At 52.3% G+C, this 27,490-nt stretch overlaps 2 protein-coding genes across 6 annotated transcripts; both read right to left on the reverse strand.

Annotated features, from left to right (window-relative positions):
* Positions 1–5,068: 5,068 nt before the first annotated feature.
* RCN3 (reticulocalbin 3) lies at positions 5,069–18,435 on the reverse strand. Of its 4 annotated transcripts, none has more exons than XM_037819987.1 (7): positions 18,195–18,435; positions 17,545–17,792; positions 15,066–15,268; positions 13,780–13,952; positions 11,749–11,809; positions 5,940–6,139; positions 5,069–5,600 (listed from the first exon to the last, which is right to left on the reverse strand). In XM_037819987.1, exons 2-7 carry the CDS (start codon positions 17,781–17,783, stop codon positions 5,493–5,495), a joined length of 984 nt encoding a protein of 327 aa, XP_037675915.1. In that variant the 5' UTR covers positions 17,784–17,792; positions 18,195–18,435; the 3' UTR covers positions 5,069–5,492. The 4 variants fall into 4 exon arrangements, with proteins under 4 accessions (XP_037675915.1, XP_037675914.1, XP_037675917.1 ...); XM_037819986.1 differs by lacking the exon at positions 18,195–18,435 and adding an exon at positions 17,990–18,166; XM_037819989.1 differs by lacking the exons at positions 17,545–17,792; positions 18,195–18,435 and adding an exon at positions 17,150–17,187.
* Positions 18,436–18,913: 478 nt separating this feature from the next.
* On the reverse strand, positions 18,914–27,034 carry FCGRT (Fc fragment of IgG receptor and transporter). Of its 2 annotated transcripts, XM_037819984.1 has the most exons (7): positions 26,891–27,030; positions 25,982–26,068; positions 23,966–24,217; positions 23,570–23,845; positions 20,200–20,469; positions 19,517–19,633; positions 18,914–19,230 (listed from the first exon to the last, which is right to left on the reverse strand). In XM_037819984.1, exons 2-7 carry the CDS (start codon positions 26,052–26,054, stop codon positions 19,127–19,129), a joined length of 1,092 nt encoding a protein of 363 aa, XP_037675912.1. In that variant the 5' UTR covers positions 26,055–26,068; positions 26,891–27,030; the 3' UTR covers positions 18,914–19,126. The 2 variants fall into 2 exon arrangements, with proteins under 2 accessions (XP_037675912.1, XP_037675913.1); XM_037819985.1 differs by lacking the exons at positions 18,914–19,230; positions 19,517–19,633 and adding an exon at positions 19,641–19,959 and having other exon boundaries at positions 26,891–27,034.
* Positions 27,035–27,490: the final 456 nt, after the last annotated feature.

Here is a 27,490-nt window from a genome sequence, read left to right on the forward strand (position 1 = left end):
GCTGGGGAGAAGGGGGACTTGGGCCTCACTGCTGGCAGGTAGGGGTTTCTTTTTGGGATGATGGAATGTTCTGGAGTTAGATTGTGGTGATGGTTGCACAACCTTGTGAATATACTAAAATCACCAAATTGTATACTTTGAAATGGCAGATGCTATGGTATGTGAAAACTACAGCTCAATTTTTTAAAAAATAAAAAATCTGACATCATCAGAGTTCAGGCCTGGCTGCTTTCCTTGCATCTCGCAAGCTGGTGGATTTGATCTGCTGATCTGGAGGTTGGGGATGTCACCAATGGAAGAACTAAAAGCAGAAACAGTTCACATGTTTCTTCTGATACACACTGGTGAGGACATGGAGAAACTGGAACTTTTCTACCATGGTGATGAGAACATAAACTGGGGAAATGAAGCTAAGAATATAACAACCTTGTGACCCGGCAACCTTACTCCTACCCACTATAACTGCACACATGTTCATCAAAAAAAATGAGCTAGATTGTTCTTGACAGATCTATTTGTAGTAGCTCTGAGCTGGAAATGACCCAGACGTCTGTCAAGGGTAGAATGGATGGATGGCGAGCTACTCACCATGGAGTACTATGTAGCAATGAAAGAGAAGGCTGGGTGAAACAGTGCTGGTGGATGTCAGGATACTGGATATCCTCGGGGGAATATCTGGAGAGAGCAGGAAGGGGCCTCCTGGGGCTGTTGATGCTGTTTCTTGATCTAAGTGCTGGTTATGAGCAGGGGGTGTAGATGGTGAAAATTCATCTAACTGAACACTTTTGTGCACTTTTCATACATGCGTTATACTGCCATTAAAAAGTTTACTGGGCAATGTCTACCACATTCACAGGTGCATGGTCACTTTGACCCAATAAATTGCACTACTAGGAATTTATCTGCAGTTAAACCTTGTGAAGAATTACGGATAGCCTCTTTTTTGCAGAATTGTTTGTAAGAAAAAAAGAGTAGAAAACCCAAATGTCAGAATCATTAGAGAACTTTCTGGTGGAGTACTCTTTGGCTGTAAAAAAAAAAAAAAAAAAAGGTGAAGGAGGAGAATGAGGACATTCTTTGTGGACTGACTGGAACAGGCTTCAAAATGTATTGTTACTCATCTCAATAAAAAACAAATGAATAAATGTAAATTTTTTTAAAACCAAAGGATTCTGACTCTAAAAAAGAAAAAATTATTAAGAGAAACAAGAAAACTGAAAACATTGCTAGTCATCTGCTATCATTTCTATTAAAAGGAAGAAAACAACTTGCATATTTTTACTTAAATCGGAATAAACTCTCCCTGGAAAGAAACATTGCCTGCCTGTAAGGAGGTGAAGTGGGTGGAAGAAAGACTTGGCTTTTAGTATATAGCATCTTGTGTGTTTAGAATTTTGTACCTCATGAGCGTATTGCCAATAATTAAAAATAAATAAAAATCTATAAAAGATTTTTAAAAATAAATTTTTGGGAGGGGCACTAAGGGTGAGAAGGTGCCAGGCAGCTTTCCATAAGCTGTTCCATTCAAGTTAATTAGTTACTATGTGTGAACATTATTTTGATTAAAAAACATGCAAAAATGTTTTTAAACATCCAGCTCCCAGAGATTTACTCCCCCTAAAACCCATTCTCCACCTCCAGTCACTAGGAAGAAGTATATTAAAATCTTGGGATCAAATACACTTGGATTCAAATTCCAACCCTCCCACAGACAACAGCTGTAAACTGGATAAAATATAAAACAATTACCTGATGGCACTGGAGAGCAAACAGAAGCAAGCAGACACTGGAGGGGAGTTGATACTCAGAGAAAAAAAGAAACACGACGTGAGTTTCCCATTTTTACAGAGTTTAGTCTGTGGCAGGTTCTATCCATGCCACGGGGGGCAGCTGAAGCACCAAGGAAAAATCCAGTCTTCCTAGCCCAAAGCGCCAGAAACAGGCACTGTAAGTGATGAGGTACCTCCCAAGAGAAGGGGTATGCCAAAGTTTTGTTGTATATTCTACCCAGATATATCTAGCTGACCCTGAACCACACCTACATGAAGCCCAGCTAAGCCTAAAAGAATCTAACTGAAGTTTGAGCTGCAAATTCCAAAGGAGAAACAGTTTACAGAGGTTACGGTTTGAGATCAGCGAAGTCAAGACATTGCTTAGGGAAAAATAATCACAACTCTTCAGAAGAACATAACAGACTCCAGAGTTCTAAAGAGAATCCAGTATACAACCCCAAACTCCAGATAGAAACAAATAGAATATGACCCATTCTCTAGAGAAAAGGCTATCAACTGAGACCAACTCTGAGATGACCCATATGTTGGAATAAGAAAAAAAAAGGTTTTAAACATATCTTTTAAAAATATGTGCAAGAACCTACAGGAAAGTGTTCTTTTAATGAATAAAAAAGACAGGAAATCTTGGTGCAGAAATAAAACTGAAAAGGAATTAAATTTGAAATTTTTGAATTGAAAAATAAAATATCTGAAATAAAAGTTCACTGCATAGGCAAAATAGCAAGCTGGGAATGCAGGAAAAAGAATCACTGAACTTAAGGGAATTTGGAAATTAAGCAATCTGAAGAAAAGACAGAAAAACAATTTCTTTTAAAAATGAACAGAGCCTCAGGCACTTGTGGGACAATATCCTGTAAGTAATTGGAGTCTAGGAGGCAAAGAGAGAGAATGAGGCAGAAAAAAATACATATTAGAAGAAATCACGTTGGAACTTTTAAAAATTTAGTGGAAAACCTCAACCTACAGATCAAAGAAGCTCAGTGAATACTAAGCAGGATTAATACTAAGAAAACTATGCCTGGTACTTTGTAACCAAACTGTTGAAAACTAAAGATAAAGAGAAATTCATAATAGCAGCAAGAGGAAAACAATTCAATATATAAAGGGGACTTAAATGACTACTGACTTCTCTTGAGAAACAATCAAGGCCTGACCCTGAACCACACCTACATGAAGCCCGGCTAAGTCTAAAAGAACCTAAATGAAATTTGAGCTGCAAATTCCTTAAAGTACTGAAAGAAAAAGCAATCAAACCTGTCAACCCAGAATTCTATATTCTATATTCAAATGAAAATTTCCTTCCGGAATGAAGGCAAAATTAAGACATTTTCACAAAAAAGAAAACTAAGTGAATTTACTGACAGCAAAAATGCTAAAGAAAGCTCTTTAGGCAGAAGGGAAATGAAACCAGATGGAAGGGTGAAGAGCACTGGAAACAGTAAATATGTATGTCAGAGATTAACTTGCTTCCTCTTAATTCCTTTAAAATGCATTTGTCTGTTTAACGCCAACATTTTAGCATTTGTATTACATCTATATACATTGTAAGCTGCAACAATATACATGACAACCTTGGGGAAAAGGCATGATTAAATGTACTTACACAATTGCAAGACTTCTACATTTTACATAAACTGGGAAAATACTATTTCTAAGCAGACAGTGAAAAGTTTATGATATGTTATAATTCTTGGAGCAACCACTAAACAAATAGTGCAAAAGGTATAGTTAAAAAGTGAAAAGATTGAATTTTTAAAATATTCAATTAACATAAAAGCAGGGAAGGGAACAGTATATCAAAAAGTAGAAGGAAAAAATAGGAAAAGTAGTAATAAAACAGTGCACCTAAATCCAATTGTATCAGTAGTTACATTAAACACTAATGGACAAAACACTCCAGTTAAAAGGCAGAGCTTCTCAAAAGGGTCAAAAACAAAGAGCCAACTACATGCTGTCTGTAAGAAACCCACTTTAAATAAAATACACAGATTGAGAGAAATTAGATGGAATATACCATGCAAATGGTAAGCAAAAGAAGGCTGGAGTTGCCATATTGATACCAAACAAAGTAAACTTCAAGACAAAGACAATTGCAAGAGATAAGGAAGCCCATGATAAAAAGGCCGATACATCAGGAAGACATATAACAATTATAAATATGTATGCATCTAATAGGAGAGCTTCAAAATACATGAAACAAGAGAAATGGGAAATTCCACACTCATACTTGAAGATAATACTCCCCCTCAGCAACTGATGAAACAACTAGACCAAAAAACAAAACAAAAGAAAACAAAAAATCAGTAAAGAATAGAAAATTTGAACAACTCTATTAATCACCGGGAATTAATTGATATCTACAGAAAACTACACACAACAAATGTAGTCTATGCATTATTTGCATGGTCACATGGCACAGTCACCAAGATAGATCAGAATCTGGGGCACAAAATAACTCCCAATATTTAAAGTTTTTGAAGCCTGTAGACACCCAGGTATCAGTGAGCACACCCACAGCCCAGATCGTGTTTTCTAAAACCAGGGCCCATTGCTAATTCTAGGACAGGGGCAGGAAATACATAAGGTGAGCTTGAGCCTCTTGTAGGGCCAGAAAGTAAGGACATGCTTTAAAACCCACGCACAATGATGGGGATACCTCAGAGGGACATGGGGGGCAACTGAAAGAGCTCCCCGAGTCCAAAGCCAGAACCATTTGAGCACCAAAGGAGGTGGGATTGGATTAGAACGCACAGTAAAAATAAATACCCATACTTATATAAGTATATAATTGAATAAATAAGTAAATGGCAGAAAACAGACAAGCCTCTGATGCAGAAGAATTCCAAATTCTTTATATAGACGCTCTGCCCTCAAAGCAGTGGAGTATAACTCCGTCTTGCTAACAGTGAGCTGGGCAGTGACTTCCTTCCAGAGACCAGCATGGAAAGGGGGGACGGCGTGCACTTTTACAGTGGAGAAACTCGACAAGCACTACCTCATGCAGGAGGTTACGGTCACCATCAACAGTGACAAGCCATGTTGCAGCGCAAGCCCTTGCTGTGACGTGATGAGATGGCTGGGTCCAGGCTGCTATCTTCAATTCTCTTCTCTAGGGACACCCCAGAAGTTTGCCACACTCAGGCCCCCTCTTCAAATGCCTTTTCCCCTCCCTCAGCTCATGTTCCCCCCAACTCCAAGAACACTCCTTTTCCAGTCACAGCCCCTGTTTCCTCGCCAAGGCCCCCATGTCCCCCTCAGAGAGACAGACACACAGACGAGGCCCCAACACTGGATTTTATTGCCTCCCTGACAGAGGGGGGGTGTCCTGGGGCAGGGCCAGGCCGGGTGAGTGTTTCTCAGTCCGTGTGGATTGGGCTCAGATTTGGGGGGCGGGGGTGTAGTGGAGGCTCTTGGAGACTGGGGTGGGGTCTAGGGGTCTGTGCTGGGAGATTCTGCCAGTGAGAAACGGCGGTGACCCTCCAGGTCTGTGAGAGCCCCCTGGGGAGGGGTGAAGGGGTGAGGAGGGGTCTGGGGGTCTCAGGGAGAGAAGCTGAGCTAGTCAGTGAGAGCCCGGGGGGCAGGTGGCTGGTGGGGGCTGCGTCCACAAGGGCAGGGCCGGGAGCCAGGGGGCCTGGCCGCTGTGGCTGCTCCTCGGGCCAATCCCACGGGGGCCACCATGCTGTGGGGGCGCGCTGGGGCTCAAAGCTCGTCGTGGTGACGTGTTAGGTCCTCACCGTAGTTGGTAGCCTGGCTGCCCACAAACATGTTCCAGTTGCCCAGGATCTCGGCCTTGCTCAGCCGCCCGTCCTGGTGGGAAGGTCAAAGGTCAGCAGGGGACACAGGGTCCTGCTGGTGAGAAACTCCCCAAATCTGAGTATGTCCTCCCAGGCCTCCAGACCCCTCTCTCTGGGCCTCTGTTCCCCTCTCTCAGGTTCTGTCCCCCCTTCTCTGGGTCTCCGTCCCCCTCCCTGGGTCTCCATCCCCCCTCTGGGTCTCCATCCCCCCTCTGGGTCTCTGTCCCCCTCCCTGGGTCTCCGTCCCCCTCCCTGGGTCTCCGTCCCGCTCTGGGTCTTGCCCCCTTCTCTCTCGGAGCCCCTCTCCCACCCCCTCCACTCCTCAGCCCCCCTTTCTCTCCCCCACGCCCACCTTGTCTGTGTCGCTCTCGTGCAGCAGGTGATTTGCCTCCACCAGGGGCTGGTCCTGGGCGGGGGGCAGCACCCAGTAGCCAACCTCGCTCCCATCCAGCCGCCCGTCCTTGTTCAGGTCCCGGAAGTCACGGAACTGCTCCCGCTCCGTCTGCACCCAGGCCGGCTCCTCCTCGCCGGGCGCCGCCGAGTACAGGTCCGCTGGGGGCCGAGGAGAGAGGGGCGACGTCAGGGCCCCCTGGCCGCACACCCCAACACCTGGGCCCTGCCAGGCCCCCGGCACTTGCTCTGCCTTCCTCTGCCTCAGTTTCCCCTTCTGTTTCAATGGGATTAGAAACAAATCCCAACTCACAGGCTGTGCTTTTGCTCTGTGAAACCACGTGGACACTGGGTGGCACAGGGCAGGCCCCGAGAGGAAGATGGACGCGATTATAAGGGGCCAAGATGTTTCCCGCTGGGTCACAGGAGAGGACATAAAGCTCCAATTTCAGCTCCAGACTCTCACCCCTAAGAACCGCTCAAGGTTACTGGAGCCTCTCATTTGTTTTCGATTATTTTTAAATGTTCCTTGAGCACCTGGCCCCAGGGACTGGCATGGAGAAGGCACCCATGGGTGGACTCGGAAGGCACGACCAGTCTTCCCACGCCGGGCACAAAGCCGAGCTGCATCGGAACCCACGAGCCGACAGGAGGACGCCCCAAACACTGAGCCAACGACCAGCAAGGCGCTGCTGCTGCTGCTGCTGCTAATTGTAATTCTCTTTAAAATGGCCCTAAGTCATCATTTCTGGGATTGCCAGGTCATGGGGTAACTCGACGCTTAATTATTGAGGAGCCGCCAGAATTTCCCAGGCGCGGGAGCTTCGGTGCACTTTGACAGGTGACTGCTCAGGGACAACCCACAGCACCGATTAAGGGCGTGGGGCCCCCAGAACCTGGCCGCCAGGGTCCAAACCCCAGCCCCATCTCTTTCTGGCTGTGCTGCCTTTGGCCAATGCCCCAACTCCCTGGGCCCTGGCTGTCCCCTGTAAAACGGGCATCTGCCTCACAGGATTGGGATGAAGCTGAATGGGATGAAGTTATGAAAAAGAGAAAAACCTTGGTAGGACCATCAACATTTGTCCCCCGGCAGCAGCCACGCTGACCTCCTCTCTGCTCCTCAAACCATCAGCACATGCCTGCCTCTGAGCCTTTGCATTGGCTGTTCCCTCTGCCTGGAAGGGTGTTCCCCACACGCCCGGGGCTTGCTGCGCTCTCACGTCACCCTCAACTCCTCAGACAGACTGCAGCACGGCCCTTCTGACATGCTGCTCTGGGTTTTGTCCCCTTGCACTTTATCCCAACCGGCACATTTACCCGTGGCTGATGAATCTTGTCCATGATCTGTCTCCCCCAGGAGGGCCGGGCCTTTTGCCCGGTGCACAGTTGTCCCCCCAGGGACCAGGACAGTGCCTGGCATGCAGCAGGCGCTCTGTAAACACTTGCGGAATGGGTAAGTGCCAGCCACTGTATGTGCTCCAACAGGTAAGCCGTGACCGTATTTCACGGAGTCCAAGAGGCACGCCGTTTTTGCCTTTTGGCATCTCTGTTTCGGGCTGGGACTTAATCAAACCGAGGCACAGTTCGATTTGGCAGTTTTGTTTCTTTCTTAACGGTATATAGAAGACGGGTATAGCTGACAAATGATGGCATCTTATACTAGAAGAAATACGGCATTACTGTTATTGTCTTATTGTTTTGGCTCCACCTGTCCCTGCTGCCCGCTGTCCTGCCTCAGGGGCTGCCCCTGAGGGTGCCCTTCCCCAGCGCCTCGTCGGGCTCAGTCACTCCCCCATCTCAGCTCAGCCCGGAAGGTCCCTGGTGCCAGGATACGAGGGGTCGGCAATGCTCGGGCGCCTGACAGTGCCAAGGGGCTGAGGCCCCTGTGGCTGGAAGCTGGCATTTTCTGGGTCCACAGGCTGTCCCCAGTGCCAAGCTCCAGACACGCACCAACTCACTACATCCAAGCAGGGCCATGAGTCATTGTCTGTGGTGGGGTCTCTGTTACCCCCATTTACAAACGGGGAAACTGTGGCTGGCCCGCACACCCCATCCTCCCTGGCACCTCCCCCAAACAGAAAATTCTAAAGGCTTCTATCTTCCTCACAGATGTAAAAAAAAATATATATATATATATATATATATATGCTTAAAACAAAAATGTCTTGCCTGCAGGTTTGTTCCATAAAAGCATTCCAGCGAAAACTGTTTTCAACCTTCAAAAACTTCCAAGTTTGGTAGCTTTCCCCTCGCCCAAACTGTTCGCCCCGAGGGCAGGGACTGCGGCAGGGCCAAGGGGAAATTGGGAGGTGTCCTGAGAGTTCCCCCAACATCCCAAGCACCAGGAGACAAAACACTTTGCTACACAAATGCAGCTCCAAGACAAGTCCCTGACCTCCCGCCCCAACCAAATGCAGCCCCAAGAACCAATTTTGTGGAAACTGCTGACCCTCCAGGGAAGGGACTTTGTCTGTGTTATTCTCTTGCTATAGCCTCAATCTCTAACATGTAGTAGGTGCTCAACAAATGTTTCCTAGGTCTGTCACACAGCAGGTGCTCAATAAAGGTTTTTTAGGCCTGTACACAGTAGATGTGCAAAAAAAATCTTTCCTGAGATTTGCTGGTCAACCAAGACCCTCCAAGGTGCCGTACCCACGAGAATCTCTGAACCGCTCGCAAAAATTGGCAGAGCCAACCCCAGAAACAGCAAAAGGGTTGCAACCACTGGGCGAGGGCCAAATCAAGAAAACGCGGCTTTAACCACGGTGGATGATCCCAGTCACCGAGCCAAAGACCCCACAGCTCCCCCCGCAGCCCCCTCACTTCCCAATGCTCCGACCCCCACCCCGCCATCGCGAACCCAAACCTCCACTCCTTCAACCCCTTTGCTGATACAAGAGGGGGTGAGCACAGGAGCCCAGCCATGTAAGAAAGCCACGGAGAAGCGGCAGGAAAACTCACTACCAGGCAAGGGATCACTGGTGACCACGGTAAGAAGAAACCCGTGAAGGTGTTTAAGGAGAAATGAGCCTGTGACATGTAATTGAGCCTCCAGAATGTGGAGAAGGGACCCCTTTTAGGGGGCTCACTGGCTGAGGAACACCCCACCGAAGGCCCATGGGTTTTAAGGGTTTGGGGTTCACTGAAGCCGAAGCAAAGATATCCTTGCAACGAGCAGAAAACTCTCCCTTCTGTCCCTTGTCACAAATTTGAAACCCTCCCAGCATGGATAACGTCACCAGGTGTGGGTCCACTTGTAACTTTGACCAGTGTCACCCCTGCATGCCATAAACTGAAAAGGGAGGTCACGCCATGGGGGCCTGACGAGTGTCCAGCCGGAAACACAGCAAGAACTTGACGCTTCAGCCATGCCCAGAGCCCCCAGACCACGGAGGCAGCCACGGTGGCTGGACCACGAGAGGAAGCCTTTGGGTGACAAGAGGGAGATGCTTCGGTGGCTCCAAGCTGACCAGGCGGGCAGAGCCCCGAGAGGCCCCTTCCTTCTAGGGAAGCGATAGGACATCTGGCTTGTCACCCAGCTCTTTGTTCTTTTTGACCAGACGTAATACCCTAGCTACAGGATGTCCACACCCACGGCCACCAGAGCAGGAGGCCCACCTTCTGTCAGGGTTCAACGTTTGACCAGGGAACACATTTTCAAACCGATGTGGCCGTCATTCAGCTAGCTCAAAAAGTGCATTTTACCGGCAATGGCTGTCCAACAAAACCGGTGGTTGAGGTTTTTTGTGGTGGTTGTTTCCTTAGGTTTTAAGGTTATGGAATGCATTTAAACTCTTATTTAAATAAAACTTGTTTTCAGGGAAAAACAACCCAAACAAACAATGGTGGACAAAGCCCTCCCCAGGGGCTGGAGAGCCAGACTGCACCCCCACTCTGGGTTCCTGGCCCTGGTCAGGAGGAGTGGAGTAAACCCCTATGCACATTTTGGGGTGCCTCTAAACCAGTGCCAGTCTTTCCTATGGACGCCTAAATACTGAACCAAGAAACTTGTCTTGGGTTCACCCTCCCAGAACTTGCCAGACAGGAAAAAGCAGCTTGTAGAGCTAAAGCAGTATAAGAAGGAATTAAGTCAAAGTGGGGCAAAGGATTATCTGCACTGTCACACATGGAACACGGAGGAGGGGGACAAAGTCTATTTCCCAGGGAGCAGAGGGGACATTTGAATTCTGCAAGGGGGGATTCTGGAAGCCACGAGCAAGCACCAGCCCAGGACAAGAAGCAGCCTCCCCATGGGCTCAGGTCAGAGGGCAAGGCCCTGCATCTTTCACCTGCCTCAGGTTGCTCTTCTTGGGAGGAGGGGGAAACTCAGAAGGAGGGCTCCAGGCAGAGCAGAGCCAACTGGCAAAGACCGTGAAAGGTGGTTTGCAAGTTGGTCAGTTTGTTTTCGTTAGCTTCTGGCACCTAAGGAAGTCTCTGTTGTAGGAAAAGACATTCAGGGACTAAATTCCAAAATCAACAGTTCCAAATATCAAAATGTACAGTGTGGAACAAAAGACTACAAGACAAACAAAGGAACAGGAAATGATGGTCCAGCCAAAGGAACAAGATAAAAATCAAGAAACCACCAAGGAAGAGTACTAGACTTTGGACTTACCAGACAAATAGATACTTTGCAAAAATGACCCTTAATATGCCCAAGAAGATAAAGGAAAACATAGAGAAAGAACTAAAGGATATCAGGAAAACGATGAATGAACAATATGAAATCTTATTAATGAATAAGAGAAATTTTAAAAGGAACCAAACAGAAACACTGGAGTTGAAGACCATCATCACTGACATGCAAAATTCCCTAGAGGGCTTCAACAACAGATTGGAGCTGGCAGAAGGAAGAATCGGTGATCTTGAAGATAAGAAAATGGAAATGATTAAGGCTGAGGAGCTGAAAGAAAAAAGAAGAGAATTTGAAAAAGCAAAAGAAGTGAAAAGCAGAGACTCAAACAGATATTTGCACAGATATTTGTTCATAGAGGCATTATTCCTAATTGCCAAAAGATAGAGGCAACTCGAGTGCCCACAAATAGATGAGCTGGATAAACCAAATGGTTTATCCATGAGCTGGAATATTATTCAGCCATAAAAAGGAACGAAGTTCTGATACACGCTACAGCATAGATGAACCTCGCAGGTATCATGTTGCATGAAATAAACCAGACACAAAAGTACAAACATTGTATGATTCACTGTTATTAAACAATTAGAATAAGCAAACTCATAGCATCAGAAACTAGAATACAGGTTACCAGGGGCTAAGGTAGGTTAGAGAATGAGTTAATGTTTAGTTGGTACAGAGTTTCTGTTCTGGCTTATAGAAAAGTTTTGGTTAACGGATGGTGGTGATGGTTGCACAACATTGTGAACGTAATTAACAGCACTGAATTATACATTTGAATGTGATAAAAAGGGAAATTTTAGGTTGCATAAATGTTACTAGAATAAAAAATTAAAAAAAACTGTTTCCTGGGCCTGCACATAGTAGGAGCTCAATAAATGTTTCTTGGACCTGCACACAGTAGGTGCTTGTTAAATGTTTCCTGGGCCTGGCGCACAGTGGGTGCTGGATAAATGTTTTTGGGCCTGTTACTGTGCACATCAGGTGCCTGGTAAATGTCTGAAAGATGCAGGGTCTCGGGCGGTGCCCCTGCCCCGCGTCAGAGGGCCAGTGCATTCCTACGGGTGTCACACATGGGGCTGCCACCCACACTCGGGGAAGGACAGGCATCCTTGGGGAGGGGATGGGCCCCACTCACCGATGTACTCATCCACTTGGACGTAGCCATCTTTGTTCTTGTCCAGGTCCTCCAGGGTTTCCTGGGGAGAAAAGGCACTGGAGCTAGGGATCAGGGCACCTGGCTCGGGGCTGGGGGTGTTGGGAGAGGAAGGGGCTGGACCCCTGGGGTCAGGATGTGTGAGGTTCTCTCAGGGAACCTGGTTTTGGGGCAGCCGTGGGGACCAGGAGTTCAGCAGTGGGTCTCAATAGGGCAGAACTGCCCCCAAGGGGGCATTTGGGAAAATTCAAGGCTTTCTGGGATCTGGGATGTCCCAGTGATGGGGGCACTCTTGGCATTTGGTGGGCAGGGCCCAGGGGACCCCAAAGTCCTGTGAGGCACAGGTTGGCCCCACATGTCTGTTATTCTCACCCCTTAATATGCAGGAGTGCTCAATAAGCGTTTCTGGGCCTGCACACAGTAGGTGCTTGATACTTGCTTTTGAGGACTAACACACTGTAGGTGCTCAATAAAGAGTCCCTAAGAACTTTCGCACACCCCAGCAAACACTCTCAAATGAGGAGGGACCTCCTTACTTTTAACAGGCCGAGACCCTCACACCATTTTACATTTAAACACATCGCACTCCAAGGTCCACTTTGAAACACACTCGACATCTCTGCTCTTTGTGTTTTTGTTTTTTTTTTCTGTACTTTTTAAGCAAAACAGCTTGTGTGTCTCCCTACTTTTCCAATCAAACGTATTCACTATAAGAAGGGGCAACCGTCCCTACCATCTTCTAGCAAAGTCCAGCCACCCCAATTTAAAGTTTACAGATAAAATACAGGATGCCCACTTATATTTGAATTCCAGAGAAACTATGAAAATGTTTTAATGTGAGAACCTCCTAGAAGTTTAATCCTGTAGCTGTACTGACATGTGACTGTAAAATGACATGTATATTCAAGGTTATTCCATGTTTGTTTGTTTTTAAAAGCAGAAGACAAGAACCAGCCCACATGTCCAGCAACAGAACTGGGTAAATAAATTACAGCACAGCCTGCAGTGGAGTACTACACAGCTGTGGAAAAGGACGGGGATGTTCTCACAGGCTTCTGTGAAATAATCTCAAAGATGTATTGTCAAGTGAAAATCTAGAGTGCAGAAACACAAAAGAGGATGCTACCAATTGTGTAAAAATGGGGATAATGGGACTGTGTACATGTATTAGTAGTACAAAAGTAAGCAGCATTCACCACAGGCTGCTTTTAGATGTACTAATTCATCTAATCCCTAGAACAACCCTTGGTGTTAGGATCATTATCAGCACCACCATTTTACAGAGGAGGAAATTAAGGCCCAGAGAGGTTAAGCAACTTGCCCAAGGTCACACAGCCAGGGAGTGGCAGGGCTGAGACTTAAACCCAGGACTTCTGGCCCCAGAGTCTCTGATCCCAAGGGCCTTGTCACAGAGCCCCAGGGCATCTCTGGAAATGGAGACACCAGAAGGGGGCTGCCTGTGGGGACAGGACTAGAGGAGGGGCTGGCGGACAGAGGAGGGCAGTGGACCTTTCATCTTTCTTGGATCTTTTGTGGGTTCAACCACATCAACATATTCCTTATTTGAGAAATACATGCAAGTACATTTACAAAATAATTTGGGAAAAGCTAGGAATGGCAGAAGTGGGTTCAAATCCTTCCACTATAGAACAGGAGTTAGCTGAAAATTATAAAGGACTGATAATAAAATGGGGGGCTGGCAAAATCGGTCTCAGAGTGCACGGATGCTCCATGTCTGGCATTGAGGTTTGCCTGAGGCTCAGTCAGGATTGGGGTTCCCTGAGAAACTTCTGAGGGCAGGCTGGGTCCCTGTGTCCCAAATATTGGTGAGGGGGGAGAGCTTAGACACCGGGGCTGGGGAGTGGACATGGGCGAGAACACCTCCCATCTGGTGAGCGTCTGAGGCCTGGGTGCCCTAGAGAAGGTGACTGGATCCCCAAGGTAAGTGCTGGGAGGCTGGACAGGCCCCGGGGGATGTGGGAGGATGGCAGCCAGCTGCAGACCCCCACTCACTGCAATTACGATCTCCCGCATGTGGGGGAACTCTTCGGGGTGCAGGAAGGCTGTGAGCTCCTCCCGCGTCGCCATCGAGTCCCCGTCCTGGTCGGCCACCTGGAAGCGCCGCTCGTCCCGAGCCAGCATCTTCTTGTAAGTCTCAGCGTCCTCCACGTCGTGAAATTCTTCCCCTGGGGAAGGCGGGATCCCAGGGAGACGGGCTTTAATGGAGGTAACAGTAGGAGGGCCGAGGAAAAGGGCAAGGGGGTGTACTTCAGGGCTCAGGGCAGGAAGACATCCTCAGAATTATTAATAATTTCTATGCCCGTTAATAATTATATATATGTTAGCTCCCTTGTGTTGAGAGCTTATTATATGCTAAACTCTTTACCTACAACACTGTATCCAAGCCTCACAACAAGCAAGTGAAGTGGGCTCTCTGATTTATTTGCACTTGATGAATGAGGAAAACTATCTCCCAGAGGGAGGAAAACACTTCCCAAGGTCCCGCCACCACTCATGATAGACTTTGGGTTGACACTAGCGAGTTTGATCCCAAAGTCATGTTCGAATGCAGTAATTTTATAGACTCAGGTTGCCTGACGCTAAGAGGGGAAGAGCATTTTCAGCAGCGAGAACAGCAGCTGCAGAGCCTGAAGCATGCACTGGTTTGAAGATCTAGGGGGTTCAGGGAAAACAAAGCGGGACGGGTGGGTGAGAGCAGGCTGAGGCGCTGGGACTCTCTCCTGGGGGCTCTAGGGAGCCCTCGGGCGCTGTGAGCAGGGGAGGGGCAGGGTCACCTCTGGGTGGGTGCAAAAAGACCCTCTGGGGTCGTGGGAGGGGCCGGCTGGAGCGGGAAGACTGGAGGCAGGGAGGCTGGGGAGGAGGCAGGGCTGAGGGTCCAGGGAGAAGAGGACAAGGCCTGTGCAGACCTGGGACTGTGGGGACAAAGAGGAGGGAACGAGGGTCAGGGGGGCAGGTAAATGGCTTTGAGGTTCTCAGCATGATGGCTCACAGGGTCAGGGGTCAGGATGACAGGACATTAGGCAACCCCACTCAGGGGACTGAAGTCCCCCAATCACGGGGCCACAGAGGTCGTGGATCCTAGAATGAGAGGCCAGAGGTCAGGGATTGGGGGGTTTCAGGATGATGGGGTCCCAGAAGTGAGCAGTCGCTGGTCAAGGGTCAGGGGTCAAATGTTCTGGATTCTAGGTAAATGGGTTGGGGGTTCTCAGGACGAGGAGGCCCACGAGGCCAGGGCCGTGGTGCGGGGGTAGAGCAGGGCTGCAGGTCTTCCGGCGTACCGGGCTCGTAGTGGCCGTAGGTGGCGTTGCGCAGCTCCTCCCAGCCCACGCGCCCGTCGCGGTCCGTGTCGTACGTGTTCCAGGCCGCGCTCACCGAGTCCCTTATGTGCCGCTGCTGCGTGTGCGCGATCCACGAGCGGAGCTCGGCCAGCGACACCCAGCCGTCCCCGTCGCCCGCGCGGTCCATGCGGTCCACGATCTTCCTGCCACCCGGGGAGCACAGGTCAGTCCAGGCCCCGCCTACCCACGGCCCCGCCCATCGCCTATGCCCCGCCCCCAGACACACCCCCATGCAGGGCAGAAAAAGCTGTCCACGACTGACCGGCAAAGTGGGAGGGATACATGGCAATCCAGGGCCACACCCTCCACACTGGGCCCGTCCCTCGACCCTGCACGTGCTCCATTGCACGCTTGACCAAGCTGAGACCCCCGACCCAATACTGGTTCTGAACCCGGAATTCCACGGCCACGCACAGCCCCTGCTTCTCTCAGTCGCAGGCCACGCCCCTCTCCCCTGGCTCAGCCTATCTCGGGCGCCTCTTCTCTAACCCCGCCCCCTGTACTGCCCTCTCCCCGGGCTGCGCGCATTTTGGCTCCTCCCCTCCAGCCATGCTCCGCCCCCTTCCGGACCGGGCGTGTCCAGGCTCCTCCCCTCCGATCTCGCTCCGCCCCTACTCCGCCCCCTCCCGGGCTTCATGCGTTCTGGCCCCTCCCCCTCCGCTCAGCGCCCCGCCCCGTCCCCCGCACCTTTCCCCTGCCGGCTGGGGCTGTAGCAGTCTCAGTCCTAGAGCCATCTCGGGCTCCTCCCCCACACCACGCCCCCCAACGCGGGTTCCGGGTACCCCCAGGGAGCGGCCGATTCCAGGGCCCCTCCCCTCCCCGCTGGCCACGCCCTGCCGCGTCCCGGGAGCTCGCCCAGCCTCTAAGAGCCCACATGGGGCCCTCCTCCCGGTCACCGCCCTTCAGGCCCACGGGGCCAGCCGTCCCCAAGGGCCAAGTCCGAGACGACAGAACCCTCGCCTGCCCCGCCTGGGCGCCGCCCTGCCCCCAGGCCAGACTGTCTCTGGAGCCGGCCGGGTCTCCAGGACTCACGCCCTACCATGAGCTGCGAGCTCCACAGAGGGACATTTTAGGTTCAAATCCCATCGTCTCCGTTTCCCCTCTGTTAAATAGGGATTTAGAATAGCACTTACCCCACAGGGTGGTTGTGGGGATTAAAGAGTTAACCTATGTCAAACATTTTAAGCCGCCTGGCAGTGTCCTAAGTGCGTTGCTAAATGTGCTCTCCTGTCACAGCGCTTCCTTCCAGCTCCATCCTCGCACAATCTTGCAACCACCACCACCGTTTTCTCCTCCCTGGGAGAGCCACGATCATCTCTTGTCTCCCACACTACTGGACTCCCTGTTTCTACCAGCTCCCTACAGTCTGTCCCCCACACCGCAGCCAGCGAGCACCGGTGGACACCCAAGTTAGCCCACGTTGTCTCTTCTCTGCTCAGAGCTCTCTCCCAGGGCCCCCATCTCACTCAGACAGAAGCCCAGGTCCTCGCCGTGGCCCAAAACACCCTGCAGGGTCAGGTGCCAGTTCCCTCTCTGACCCTCTCCCACCCTCAGACTTCACTCACTGAGTCCCAGCCACACACGCCTCCTCGCTGTTCCTCACCGATCAGCTCCTGCCTCAGGGCCTTTGCACTTACTGTTCCCTCTGCCCAGAATGCTGTGCCACATGGCTCAAATATCAACTCATCTGAGGCTTCCGCTGACCACCCCTCCCCACCACCACCTCTTCCCTCCACACTTCACTTCCTCTGGGCCTTGCTTGCTTCTCTAATGTGCTTCTCTCCATCGGGTGCCCTTTAGGACCGGGACTTCTGTCTGATTCTTTCCCTGCTGTGATTTCAGCTTCTTGAAAGGTGCCTGCCACTCGTTAGGTGCTCAGTGAACATTTATGAGAAGCAGGAGCATGAGTGGGAAGTGCAGGCAGGGGTGGGGAGTGGGATTCTATTGCCTCCCTGCCCCCAGGTGCACTCTGGCCCTGTGTCTCCCACACAGGTCCCCTCAAGTTTGTGGCGACACCTGCTCACCCTGGGGCTCGGGGCTCAGCCATTTTCCCGCCCTGCCTAGGCTCGTTACATGCCCGGTCTCACTTTTCACATCAGCTTCTGCCAAGGAGAATTGGTGACCCATTTATGGAGCAGGGAATTGAGGCTCAGGGAGGGGAGGGGTCTGGGACAAAGGAACAAAAAGTGACTTGAGGGACACAGTCTGAACCCAGATCTTCCTGTCATCAAAGGTCATATCTTGAGGACTTAATTTTAACTTAATTAGCGTTTTTGCAGAGGAGGGAAGAGAGAACTTCATTACTGGATCTCACAAAGAGCTAAGATCCGCTTCACTCTTTCATTCCCGGTCCCCCATCAATGAGCCCATCTATCCCTCCCCACCTCTGCCCCCTGCCCTCCCCCCGTCTCTCTCCTACCCCAGTCGGGTCTGGCTTTCCTCTGGGCTGAGCTGGTCGAATTCCTTGGCCACCTCACGTCCCAGGAAAGCCTCATGGTCATACTGGAAGTTCCCGTGGGCGTCATCATGAGGCGCCTCGCTGAGGGGGGCGGTCTGGTGCACCCTTTCCTGGCCATGTGGGCCAGCGTCCGGGGACGGCTTCCCCTGGGCGCCCCGTCTCAGCAACACCAGCAGCAGGAGAAGCGATGGTCGCCACATAGTCAGTCCCTGCAGAGGGGCGGAGGTCAGACGTCAGGGGTCACAAGGAAGCGGACAGAAATGGCACAGGAGGGTGGAAGGGGCTGGGGGGGACAGGAAAGAGACTGGAGCTGGGTTCAAAGTTTGAGGCTAAGGAAGGGCCGGGGTTGGGAAAAAAGGGGTGCTGGGTTCTCAGAAGTGAAACCAGCCGTGGGAACCGAACCCACGGAGAGACTCCCAGAGCCACACGTCGGGGAGGGTCCGAGGGGAGACGTGGCGCTCATCCCACGCAAAGTGCAGGGCAGCGCCGCGGCTAGACAGAGCACAGGCAGGCTCCGGGGAGCGCTTCCGGCCTGAACCCTAATTCTCCACCCGAGCCGCAGCCCCCCTGGGCTGCACACCGCACCCGCTCCCCTTTATCGTTTATCCAACCTGGCTTCACTCTGCACGCTGTGTTCTGCGTTCTCCGAAAGATGCCCAGTTTGGCCGCTTTCCAGCCAGGCCCCGCCTCCGCAGGGCAGAGGCCCCGCCCTCCGACCAATGAGCGCGCACGAAGGCCCTGAGGGCGGGGCCAATGGGCTCGGGGTAGGGCGCGGGCACCCCTCGCCACGTCCACAAAGGAAAGCGCGGCCAGCGAGGCTCCGGCCGACCCCTTCCCGGGGCAGACCGAGTGGGGGAGGCCAAAGTGACGCGGCCGCGGCGAACTACAACTCCCGGCAGACATCGAGGCGCGCAGCCCAACTACCCCCAGTCGTTCTGACCCCAGAGCCTCATGGGAAATGTATTTTTATCCCTTTCCCTTTGTCAGCATGTTTTAAGAAAGACCCCGAACCAAGGGGCGGGGGAGGCAGGCAGCCCCTTCCTTTAACGAGGAAACAACTTTTTTCCTCCACTCCATCAAGACGGATTCCGGTCAAGTTCCAGCCAGGAATTCCTCAAAATGCCCGTCACAGTTTAGACATCCAATAAGTATTCGTGGAATTTACAGCTGGTAAATTCGCCAACTGGTACTTAAAATTGGCAGCTTCCACCATGACAAAATGTAAGCTGCGGGTGGGATTTGAAACTCAGGGCTTCCACCAAGTTCATCCCCCCACCCACTCCCTTCCCTCCCCGGAAATTTGAAATGATGAGAACACAGTGATTCAGGCCCCAAATCATGTTATATATGTGGAGATGGAAAGGAGCCATATATATCAGGGGAGGAAACTGAGGCAGGCTACAAGAGAACTGGTCCAGAAGGAGGACATTGGGCCCAGGATCCTTCTGGAGGCTCAGAGATGCCAGGATTCCATCCGGAGGTCTCACAGCGTGAAAGGGAGACGACGAAAGACATGAGCTGACAGCAGCCAAACTAGGGTGGGTCAGGTAGCCGCTGGCAACGCATCCTGAAAGTTGGAGTCCTGGGGCCGGCCAGGGGTGGGCAGGAGGGCCCCTACATCATCCCCGCGGCGGGAGACCCAGAAGACTGAGGAGAGAGGAAGAGGGGGGCATGGAATTTTCTGAGACCCTCTGGGTTCCTGTCAACGCCCCTCCTCGCCATTCCCCCGATGTGTGTGTGTGTCTCCATCTCTCTCATGCTAGGGGTCTCCGTCCCCCTCTCTGGGTCTCCATCCTCCTCTCTCTGGGCCCCTGCCCCCCAAGTCTCTGTCCCCCTCTCTCTGGGTCTCTGTCCCCCTCTCTCTGGGTCTCTGTCCCCCACTTCTGGGTCCCCACCCCACTCTCTGGGGCCCTTCCCTCTCCCTGCCACCCACCTGGCAGCTCCTTCCTCATCCTTCTCCACAGCAGGGCTCCTCCTGCAGCTGCTGCCATCAGCAGCATGATGCTGATGACAATTCCAACCACTGGCACCGAGGACTTGGCTGGCGATTCTGCAGCCAGAGAAGGCTGTGAGATGTCAAATGGACCCTCCACCCCATCAGAGTCAGGTCAGGGAGCTGGGGGTTCCTATTGCGGCCCACTCTCAGAGCTCCCAGCACCAAGCATCTGGGGTGAGGGTGGGCAGCAGAAAGGCCGGCAGGTGACGCTCCAGGTTTGGGCAGAATGTCCCCAGGCTAGATGCAAGAACCAGCCTGGCCAAGGGACCTGTAGCACCAGGGTGGGTGAAGTTCCAACTTGGGGAGGATTAGCAGACGCAGAGCAGTAGAAGGTCAGACTCATGGAGGCCTGGTAGTAGCAAGGCAGGAGATGGTCAGCCCTGGGAAGAATTAGTAGTAGCAGACAATGAGTGGTCAGATGCCATGAAGACCAGCAGCAGCAGGAGGGAAGGTGGTCAGACTCAGGGAGGACCAGCAGCAGCAGGAGGGAAGGTGGTCAGACCCTGGGAGGACCAGCAGCAGCAGGAGGGAAGGTGGTCAGACTCAGGGAGGACCAGCAGCAGAAGGGAAGGTGGAGGACAATCAGACAGATGGGGGACGACCACCCAGCGGGACCTCACCCAGATCCACGGTGAGGGGCTGCAGCAGCCCTGCGTGCTGCACAAGGCAGCGGTAGAGATGTTCGTCGCCACTTTTAACGGTGAGCGAAGACCAGGCATAGAAGGACCCGTCTCCGTTGGGGCCGTGATCACCCTCCCCGGAGCCAGCTGCCAGCCCATTCCGGAGGAATCGCAGTTGCAGCTCCGGTGGGTAGAAGGAAAAGGCACTGCAGGTGAGCACGGAAAAGCCAGGGCTGCCCGGTCGGGCCCTCAGGCGCATGGAGGGGGGCTCTGCAGGCAAACAGGCAGGAAGGAGTGAGCCCCCAAGTCCACCAGGCCCAGGGAAGGGCTGGAGAGGGACGGGGAGAGGATGCATTCCTTCCGCTGCACCCAGAGGGGCCCCCATGTGCCCTACTCTGTGCTGAGTCTGGAGGGTATAGGGAAGAGAGGAGGAAGGAATTTTCTGGGGGGACAGAGACTCCACCCAGCCGCCCTGAGGGTGCCCCACCCCCGGGGACCCCATCCCTCCTCCATTCCTTCCTCCAGCTGACATTCCAGGAGCATCTCTCATGTGCCAGGAACTGTTCTAGCTCCCTGCCCTCATGGAGGTGACATTCTAATGAGAGGGGAGGGACAAGAAATATTTGTGCTGTCAATGGGTGACATCAAACAGATCCTGCAGCCATTAAAAAGATGGTGAGAGGGGGAAAAAAAGGAAGATGGTATGAAAAATTTCATCCTAACACATTTGAAAATGTAAATGAACTGAACACATTGCTGAGCAATACAACCTTCCAAGAATGACACAAGAAGAAATGAAAACCGTAGTAGTCCTATTTTAAAATTTTTTTAAATATTTTAAATATTTAATCCATAATTTAAAACTTCTCCACAAGTGAAACTCCAGGCCCATATGATGTCATTGCTGACTTCTTCCAAACAATTAAGGAACAAATATTACTACCGCACACAAAGCCTTCCAGGAAACAGAATAACAAGAAATTTCCCAACACATTTTATGAGGTCGGCATAACCTTGATAACAAAAGCTTGCAAGGAGATTCCAAGAAAGGGAATTTAACGCCAATGTCTCTCATGAAAACAGACTCAGAACTCCTAAACAAAATATTAGTAAATAGAATCCAATGATTTATATAAAGGATAATGCATCATGATCAAGTAAAGTTTAACACAATTATATTGAATTATATTAAAAATCGGTTGATATAATTCACCACATATAATGAACAGAACAAAGGGAAAAAAACAAAGGGTCACCTCAAAAGATGCAGAAAGAATTATTTGATAAAATTCAACACACAGTCATGATTTAAAAACAAACAAACAACAACAAAAAAAACACTCTTAGCAAACTAGGACTCGAAAAGAACTTCCTCACTGTGAAAATGGGCATCTTTGCAAAACCTACAGCTAGCATCATAGTTCATGGTAACAGATTGAATGCCTTCTCCATGAGTTTGGGAATACAAGCTACTATTCAACACTGTCCAGGGGACAATGCAATAAGACAGGAAAAAGAAATAAAAGATATTAAAACTTGTTAAGAAAAGAAAGAAAACATGTCAAAGATGACTCAAGCCAAAAGAATCTGCAAAAGACTGTTAGAAATTCATGTCTGACTCCATGAAAAAAAAAAAAAGACTATTAGAAATAAGTGACTTAAGCAAAGTTTCTGGATACAAGGTAATTATATAAAAATGAATAGCATTTCTACAAACTAGCTATAAACAATTGGAAAATCCACTTTTTAAAATAACTTTTAAGTTATACAGATGTTATGAGAATTAAAATTTCAAAAAGCTCATGAAACCGTAGCAAAAAAATACCATTTACAATGGCACAAAAAAATATCAACTACTTAGGAATAAATATAACCAAAGACATGTGGGAACCTTACACTGAAAACCAGAAAATATTACTGTGAGAAATTAAAGCCCTAATTAAATGAAGGAATATACCATGTTCATGGATTAAAAAACTTAAGATATAAAGAAGTCAATTTTTCCCAAGTTGATCTAAAAATAAAATGTTATCATAATCAAAATCCCCCCAAATTATTTTTGGTGGAAAGTCATAAGCATATTCCCAAATATATATAGAAATATGAGCCTTGATCCTCTCTTACATTACACACACAAATTAACACAAGATGGATCATCCAGCTAAATGAGAAAGCTAAATCAATCAAGTTTCTAGAAGAAAACAGGAAAATAACTTCCTAACTTTATGAAAAGAAGAGATTTCTTAAACGGTACACACAAGCTACAAAATAAAAGACTGAAAAATCGAGCATCATTAACATTAAGAAATTTTGTTCATCAGAAGATGTCATGAAGAGAGTGAAAAGACAAACCAGGGACTGGCTTATTTTTATTACAAATATCAGACAAAGGATTCCCATCCCTTGTCTTAATTAAATTAAGAACTTAAACAAGAAAAAGAGAAAAATTTTCATTTAGAAATGGGCAAAAGACTCGAACAGACACTCCCAAACAGAGGATACCTAAATGGCCAATAATATGAGACTTCATTAGTGATTAGGTAAATAAAAAATACAGTCACGACATCCCACTACTTGGTGATAGGGGAAGATGGGGGTTTGTGATCCTATTCTACTAAAGTGTGGTTTGAAATTTTCCATGATGAAAAAAAAAAAAGGACAAAATGAAAGACAAACTCCCTGGTTGGGTCCTAGCATCTCCTTTGTGGCCCTTGGATTTATTGTTCGTGCGACTCTGCCTCTGACTCTACGTCTGCCAGCAGCCTGGAGGCCGCTGGAGGGTGAGCCCAGCACCCCTGCCCTCTCTGTGCCCAGGGCCCATAACACCGTCTGGCACAGGTGTTCTCTCTGCCAATATCTGTTTGGAAGAAAACAGCAAACTCAACCTCCAGAGCTGTGGGTCGGCTCCTTGGGGCGGGGAGACACGTAGCCTGGGCCTTGCAGAGCAAGCAGGAGGGGACGCAGGGAAAAGCAGGAAGGGTCTCCCAGGCAGGGGGAACGGCGTGAACAAAGGCTCAGAGGGAGGACAGGGCTTCTATGGGGAATGCTAGTTGCGGCGAGTGGCTGGAGTGTTGAGGATGACGGGCAGGCGGAGACAAGTGAAGAGGAATGGGTTGGAGGAGGTCGTGAAGGCTGGGAGCTGGGGCCTTGTCCAGGGGCGCTGGGGAGCCCCGGAAGGGCTGTGAGTGGAGGAAGGGCTGCCACATGTGGGGGGGAATGGGCTACAGTGGGCAGACTGGAGGCTGGGAGGCCAGGAGGAGGCCCGGGAGGAGGCTGGGGAGATGGTTCCAGGGGAGAGGATGAGGCTTGAGGCGGACCCATTGGGATGGAGAGAAGGAAACAAGGCACAGAGATTCGGGAGTGTTCTCACCCTTCCACTCCAGGTTTCCACGGCCCCTCTCCAGATGGCCCAGCAGGCGCTGGGGACAGGAGCTGAGCAGGAAGGTCGTCTCCGTCCTGACCGCCTCGGCCTGCTGCGTCCACTTGGCACTGATGGTGAGGGCCTCGGGCCAGTCCCCAGACCAGTTGCCCAGTTTGGGGTCGAAACTCATGAACTCCTCACCGTTCAGGGCAAACTTGGCCGTGGGCACTGAGGAGTTGTCAGGGCCCAACTCACAGCCCAGCAGGCCCTGCAGGGTGTAGGAACCTGGGGTGGCCACACACAGGTGAGCAGAGCCCAGAAGTCCGGGTCCCCAGCCCCTCCTCCCTCAGACCCGGGAGCCCGGCCCCAGCCCGCTCCCCTCGGATGGAGGAGTCAGGGTCTCACCTCCTTCCTCCAGGGTGCGGAGAGCTTCCAGGAAGAGCTTCTCCTTGTTCCTCAGGTCTGTGGTCTCCTTCTCCCAGTACCAGGCCACCTGGTTCTCCCAGACCCAGGCCCCGTAGGGCTCGGCCTGGGCCCTCAGGTTATCGTAGCTCAAGTACTGCTGAGGCCCCAGCCAGCCCGACACCCAGAAGGAGGGGGTCCCGTCGGCAGGGGCGGTCACGGCGGCGAGGTGGTACAGGAGGGAGAGCTGGCTGGCTGCGGGAGAGGGACACAGAGAGCACCCGGGGGAGGTGAGGGGCTGGACGGGGAGCCAGACCGACATCCCGAGAGCAAAGACTAGACCCAGAGACTCCCTCTGCAGAGATGCAGATCAGGGCACAGAGACCCACAGCAGGGGAGAGAAGTCAGAGGGAGGGCTGGGGTTGCCATATTCATCAACGAAAAATACAGGTCGCCTAGTTAAGTTTGAACTTCAGATGAACAATGAATAATTGTTCAATATAAGTGTGCAGCATGGAATGTCAAATTAAAGTGGAATTTAAAAATGGACTGTTATTTTCTTCTGGCAGCCCTTAATGGGGACCCAGAGAAAGTTGGAGACAGACACACAGAGCGAGGCGGACGGAGATCCAGAGAGAGGGGGACGGGGACCCAGAGAGAGAGGGGGACAGGGACCCAGAGAGAGGGGGACAGGGACCCAGAGAGAGGGGGGCACAGGGACCCAGAGAGAGGGGGGGACGGGGACCCAGAGAGAGAGGGGGACAGGGACCCAGAGAGAGAGGGGGATAGGGACCCAGAGAGAGGGGGGGACAGGGACCCAGAGAGAGAGGGGGACGGAGACCCAGAGAGAGAGAGGGGGACAGGGACCCAGAGAGAGGGGGACAGGGACCCAGAGAGAGAGGGGGACGGAGACCCAGAGAGAGGGGGACAGGGACCCAGAGAGAGGGGAACAGGGACCCAGAGAGAGGGGGACAGGGACCCAGAGAGAGGGTGAACAGGGACCCAGAGAGAGGGGAACAGGGACCCAGAGAGAGGGGGACAGGGACCCAGAGAGAGAGGGTGATGGGGACCCAGAGAGAGGGGGGGACAGGGACCCAGAGAGAGGGAGACGGAGACCCAGAGAGAAAGGGGGACGGAGACCCAGAGAGAGAGGGGGACGGAGACCCAGAGAGAGGGGGACAGGGACCCAGAGAGAGGGGGACAGAGACCCAGAGAGAGAGGGGGACAGAGGCCCAGAGGGGGACAGGGACCCAGAGATGGGGGGACAGAGACCCAGAGAGAGGGGGACAGGGACCCAGAGAGAGGGTGAACAGGGACCCAGAGAGAGGGGAACAGGGACCCAGAGAGAGGGGGACAGGGACCCAGAGAGAGAGGGTGATGGGGACCCAGAGAGAGGGGGGGACAGGGACCCAGAGAGAGGGAGACGGAGACCCAGAGAGAGGGGGACGGGGACCCAGAGAGAGAGGGGGACGGGGACCCAGAGAGAGGGGGACGGGGACCCAGAGAACGAGGGGGACAGGGACCCAGAGAGAGGGGGGGACAGGGACTCAGAGAGAGGGGGGACAGGGACCCAGAGAGAGGGGAACAGGGACCCAGAGAGAGGGGGACGGGGACCCAGAGAGAGAGGGACGGGGACCCAGAGAGAGGGGGGGACAGGGACCCAGAGAGAGGGAGACGGAGACCCAGAGAGAGGGGGACGGGGACCCAGAGAGAGAGGGGGACGGGGACCCAGAGAGAGGGGGACGGGGACCCAGAGAGAGGGGGACGGAGACCCAGAGAGAGGGGGACAGGGACCCAGAGAGAGAGGGGGACGGGGACCCAGAGAGAGAGGGGGACAGGGACCCAGAGTGGGGGAAGAGGTAGTTTCCAGACACCCGACGGCGGCGGGGAAAGCGGGACCCAGCGCCTCGCGGGGGAGGAAGTGGCGCCTGGCCCTGGATTTCGCTTCCTCGGCGTCTGGGCCGCGGACCACCCTCCTGCCACCCGTCTCCGGCGGCCCAGACCCCGAGGGACCCTCACCTGTGCCCAGTGTCCCAGGCAGGAGGAGCAGCAGCAGCCGGAGACCCCAGGGCAGAGGCCAGGGGACCCCCATGCTGAGAGGGCGACCTGGGAGGAGGGAGGCGGTGACTTCTCAGACCCCCGCCCCTTCCTCCCAGCGCCCGCGGGTCGCCCGCCCCGACCCGCGACCCCCGGAGGCCTGGGCCTTGGGTCTGCGTCCGGCAGGTGACAGGTTCTTATTAGAACAGGTCCCTCTCCCCTGTGAACTTTCACCCCGTAATCTGATCCTTGTCGGTTAATTAATTACAGACTCTGGATTGGCTGAGATTCTTCTCCAAGAGCTCGGCCCCGCCTGCGGCTCCGCCCTCTGGCCCAGCAGGGGGGCCCCAGCCCCTCCTCCCTCAGACCCCGCAGTGGGGCCCCGGCCTCCTCCCTCAGACCCAGCAGTGGGGCCCCGGCCTCCTCCCTCAGACCCAGCAGTGAGGCCCCCCGCCCCCTCCTCCCTCAGACCCAGCAGTGGGGCTCCCAGCCCCCTCCTCCCTCAGACCCAGCAGTGGGGCCCCAGCCTCCTCCCTCAGACCCAGCAGTGAGGCCCCCCGCCCCCTCCTCCCTCAGACCCAGCAGTGGGGCTCCCAGCCCCCTCCTCCGTCAGACCCCACAGTGGGGCCCCTGCCTCCTCCCTCAGACCCAGCAGTGGGGCCCCGGCCTCCTCCCTCAGACCCAGCAGTGGGGCCCCGGCCTCCTCCCTCAGACCCAGCAGTGGAGCCCCCCCGCCCCCTCCTCCCTCAGACCCAGCAGTGGGGCTCCCAGCCCCCTCCTCCCTCAGACCCAGCAGTGGGGCTCCCAGCGCCCTCCTCCCTCAGACCCAGCAGTGGAGCCCCCCGCCCCCTCCTCCCTCAGACCCAGCAGTGGGGCCCTCAGCCCACTCACGGCAGCCACGTTCCCTTCCTGCCTGCAGTCCTGGCCGGCTCCCGTGACTGGAGACCCCAGTTCCTCTCTTACATCCTGTCCGGAGACTGCTCCCCACTCCAAGAAATCCAACCCCGCCCCCCAGCTGCAGGGCACACACCCCAGGCCGCGGCCCAGCCTCCCAGCGTCTGCTCTGCCTGTCTGGGAGATTATGGCCTGGTTTTGCTCTTTCTGTTGTTCTGGTTGTTGTTTTTTTTATTTTGAGGGTGTTTCAACCCCCAGCGATTTAATGACAACACAGGAACTGGAATTCAGCTGTACCAGCGTCCAAAATGTGGAGGCCCCCGCAGTCCCCTTCCTACCTCACTGGGCCCACCCCCACCCCGCCGCCAGGGCCTCCAGGAACTCCTGCTACAATAAAATCTTCCCAGCTGTCTCAACGTTTCCCTCTTGGGGCCCTTCCCCCAAGTGGCCCCTTAAAGTGCGCCTGCAGCTTTCTTTCCAAGGGCCTTGACCCCCCACAGTGCTGATATCCCGCTGTCACGCCCTTGGGGCCCCACCCCCACCCCCTGGCCCTTCTCTTACGCTTCTAATCACTTCTTTAAAAAATTGTGGTAACAT

The sequence above is a fragment of the Choloepus didactylus genome, chromosome 27 (genome assembly GCF_015220235.1).
Source record: "Choloepus didactylus isolate mChoDid1 chromosome 27, mChoDid1.pri, whole genome shotgun sequence".
In the NCBI taxonomy this organism is placed as follows: domain Eukaryota; kingdom Metazoa; phylum Chordata; class Mammalia; order Pilosa; family Megalonychidae; genus Choloepus; species Choloepus didactylus.

What these genes read in the sequence shown, in the direction of transcription:
- RCN3 (XM_037819986.1), bottom strand. Translation starts at nt 18,046, where the DNA reads ATGAGCGCCACGTCTCCCCTCGGACCCTCCCCGACGTGTGGCTCTGGG. An exon ending in TGCGGGAGATCGTAATTGCA is followed by an intron (nt 11,810 to 13,779) that starts GTGAGTGGGGGT and finishes TTTTCTCCCCAG; the next exon opens with GAAACCCTGGAGGACCTGGA. An exon ending in ACGAGAGCGACACAGACAAG is followed by an intron (nt 5,601 to 5,939) that starts GTGGGCGTGGGG and finishes CCTTCCCACCAG; the next exon opens with GACGGGCGGCTGAGCAAGGC.
- FCGRT (XM_037819984.1), bottom strand. Translation starts at nt 26,054, where the DNA reads ATGGGGGTCCCCTGGCCTCTGCCCTGGGGTCTCCGGCTGCTGCTGCTC. An exon ending in GCCTGGGACACTGGGCACAG is followed by an intron (nt 24,218 to 25,981) that starts GTGAGGGTCCCT and finishes CCTCTCCCGCAG; the next exon opens with CCAGCCAGCTCTCCCTCCTG. An exon ending in GATGAGGAAGGAGCTGCCAG is followed by an intron (nt 19,231 to 19,516) that starts GTGGGTGGCAGG and finishes CTCTCTCCTCAG; the next exon opens with TCTTCTGGGTCTCCCGCCGC.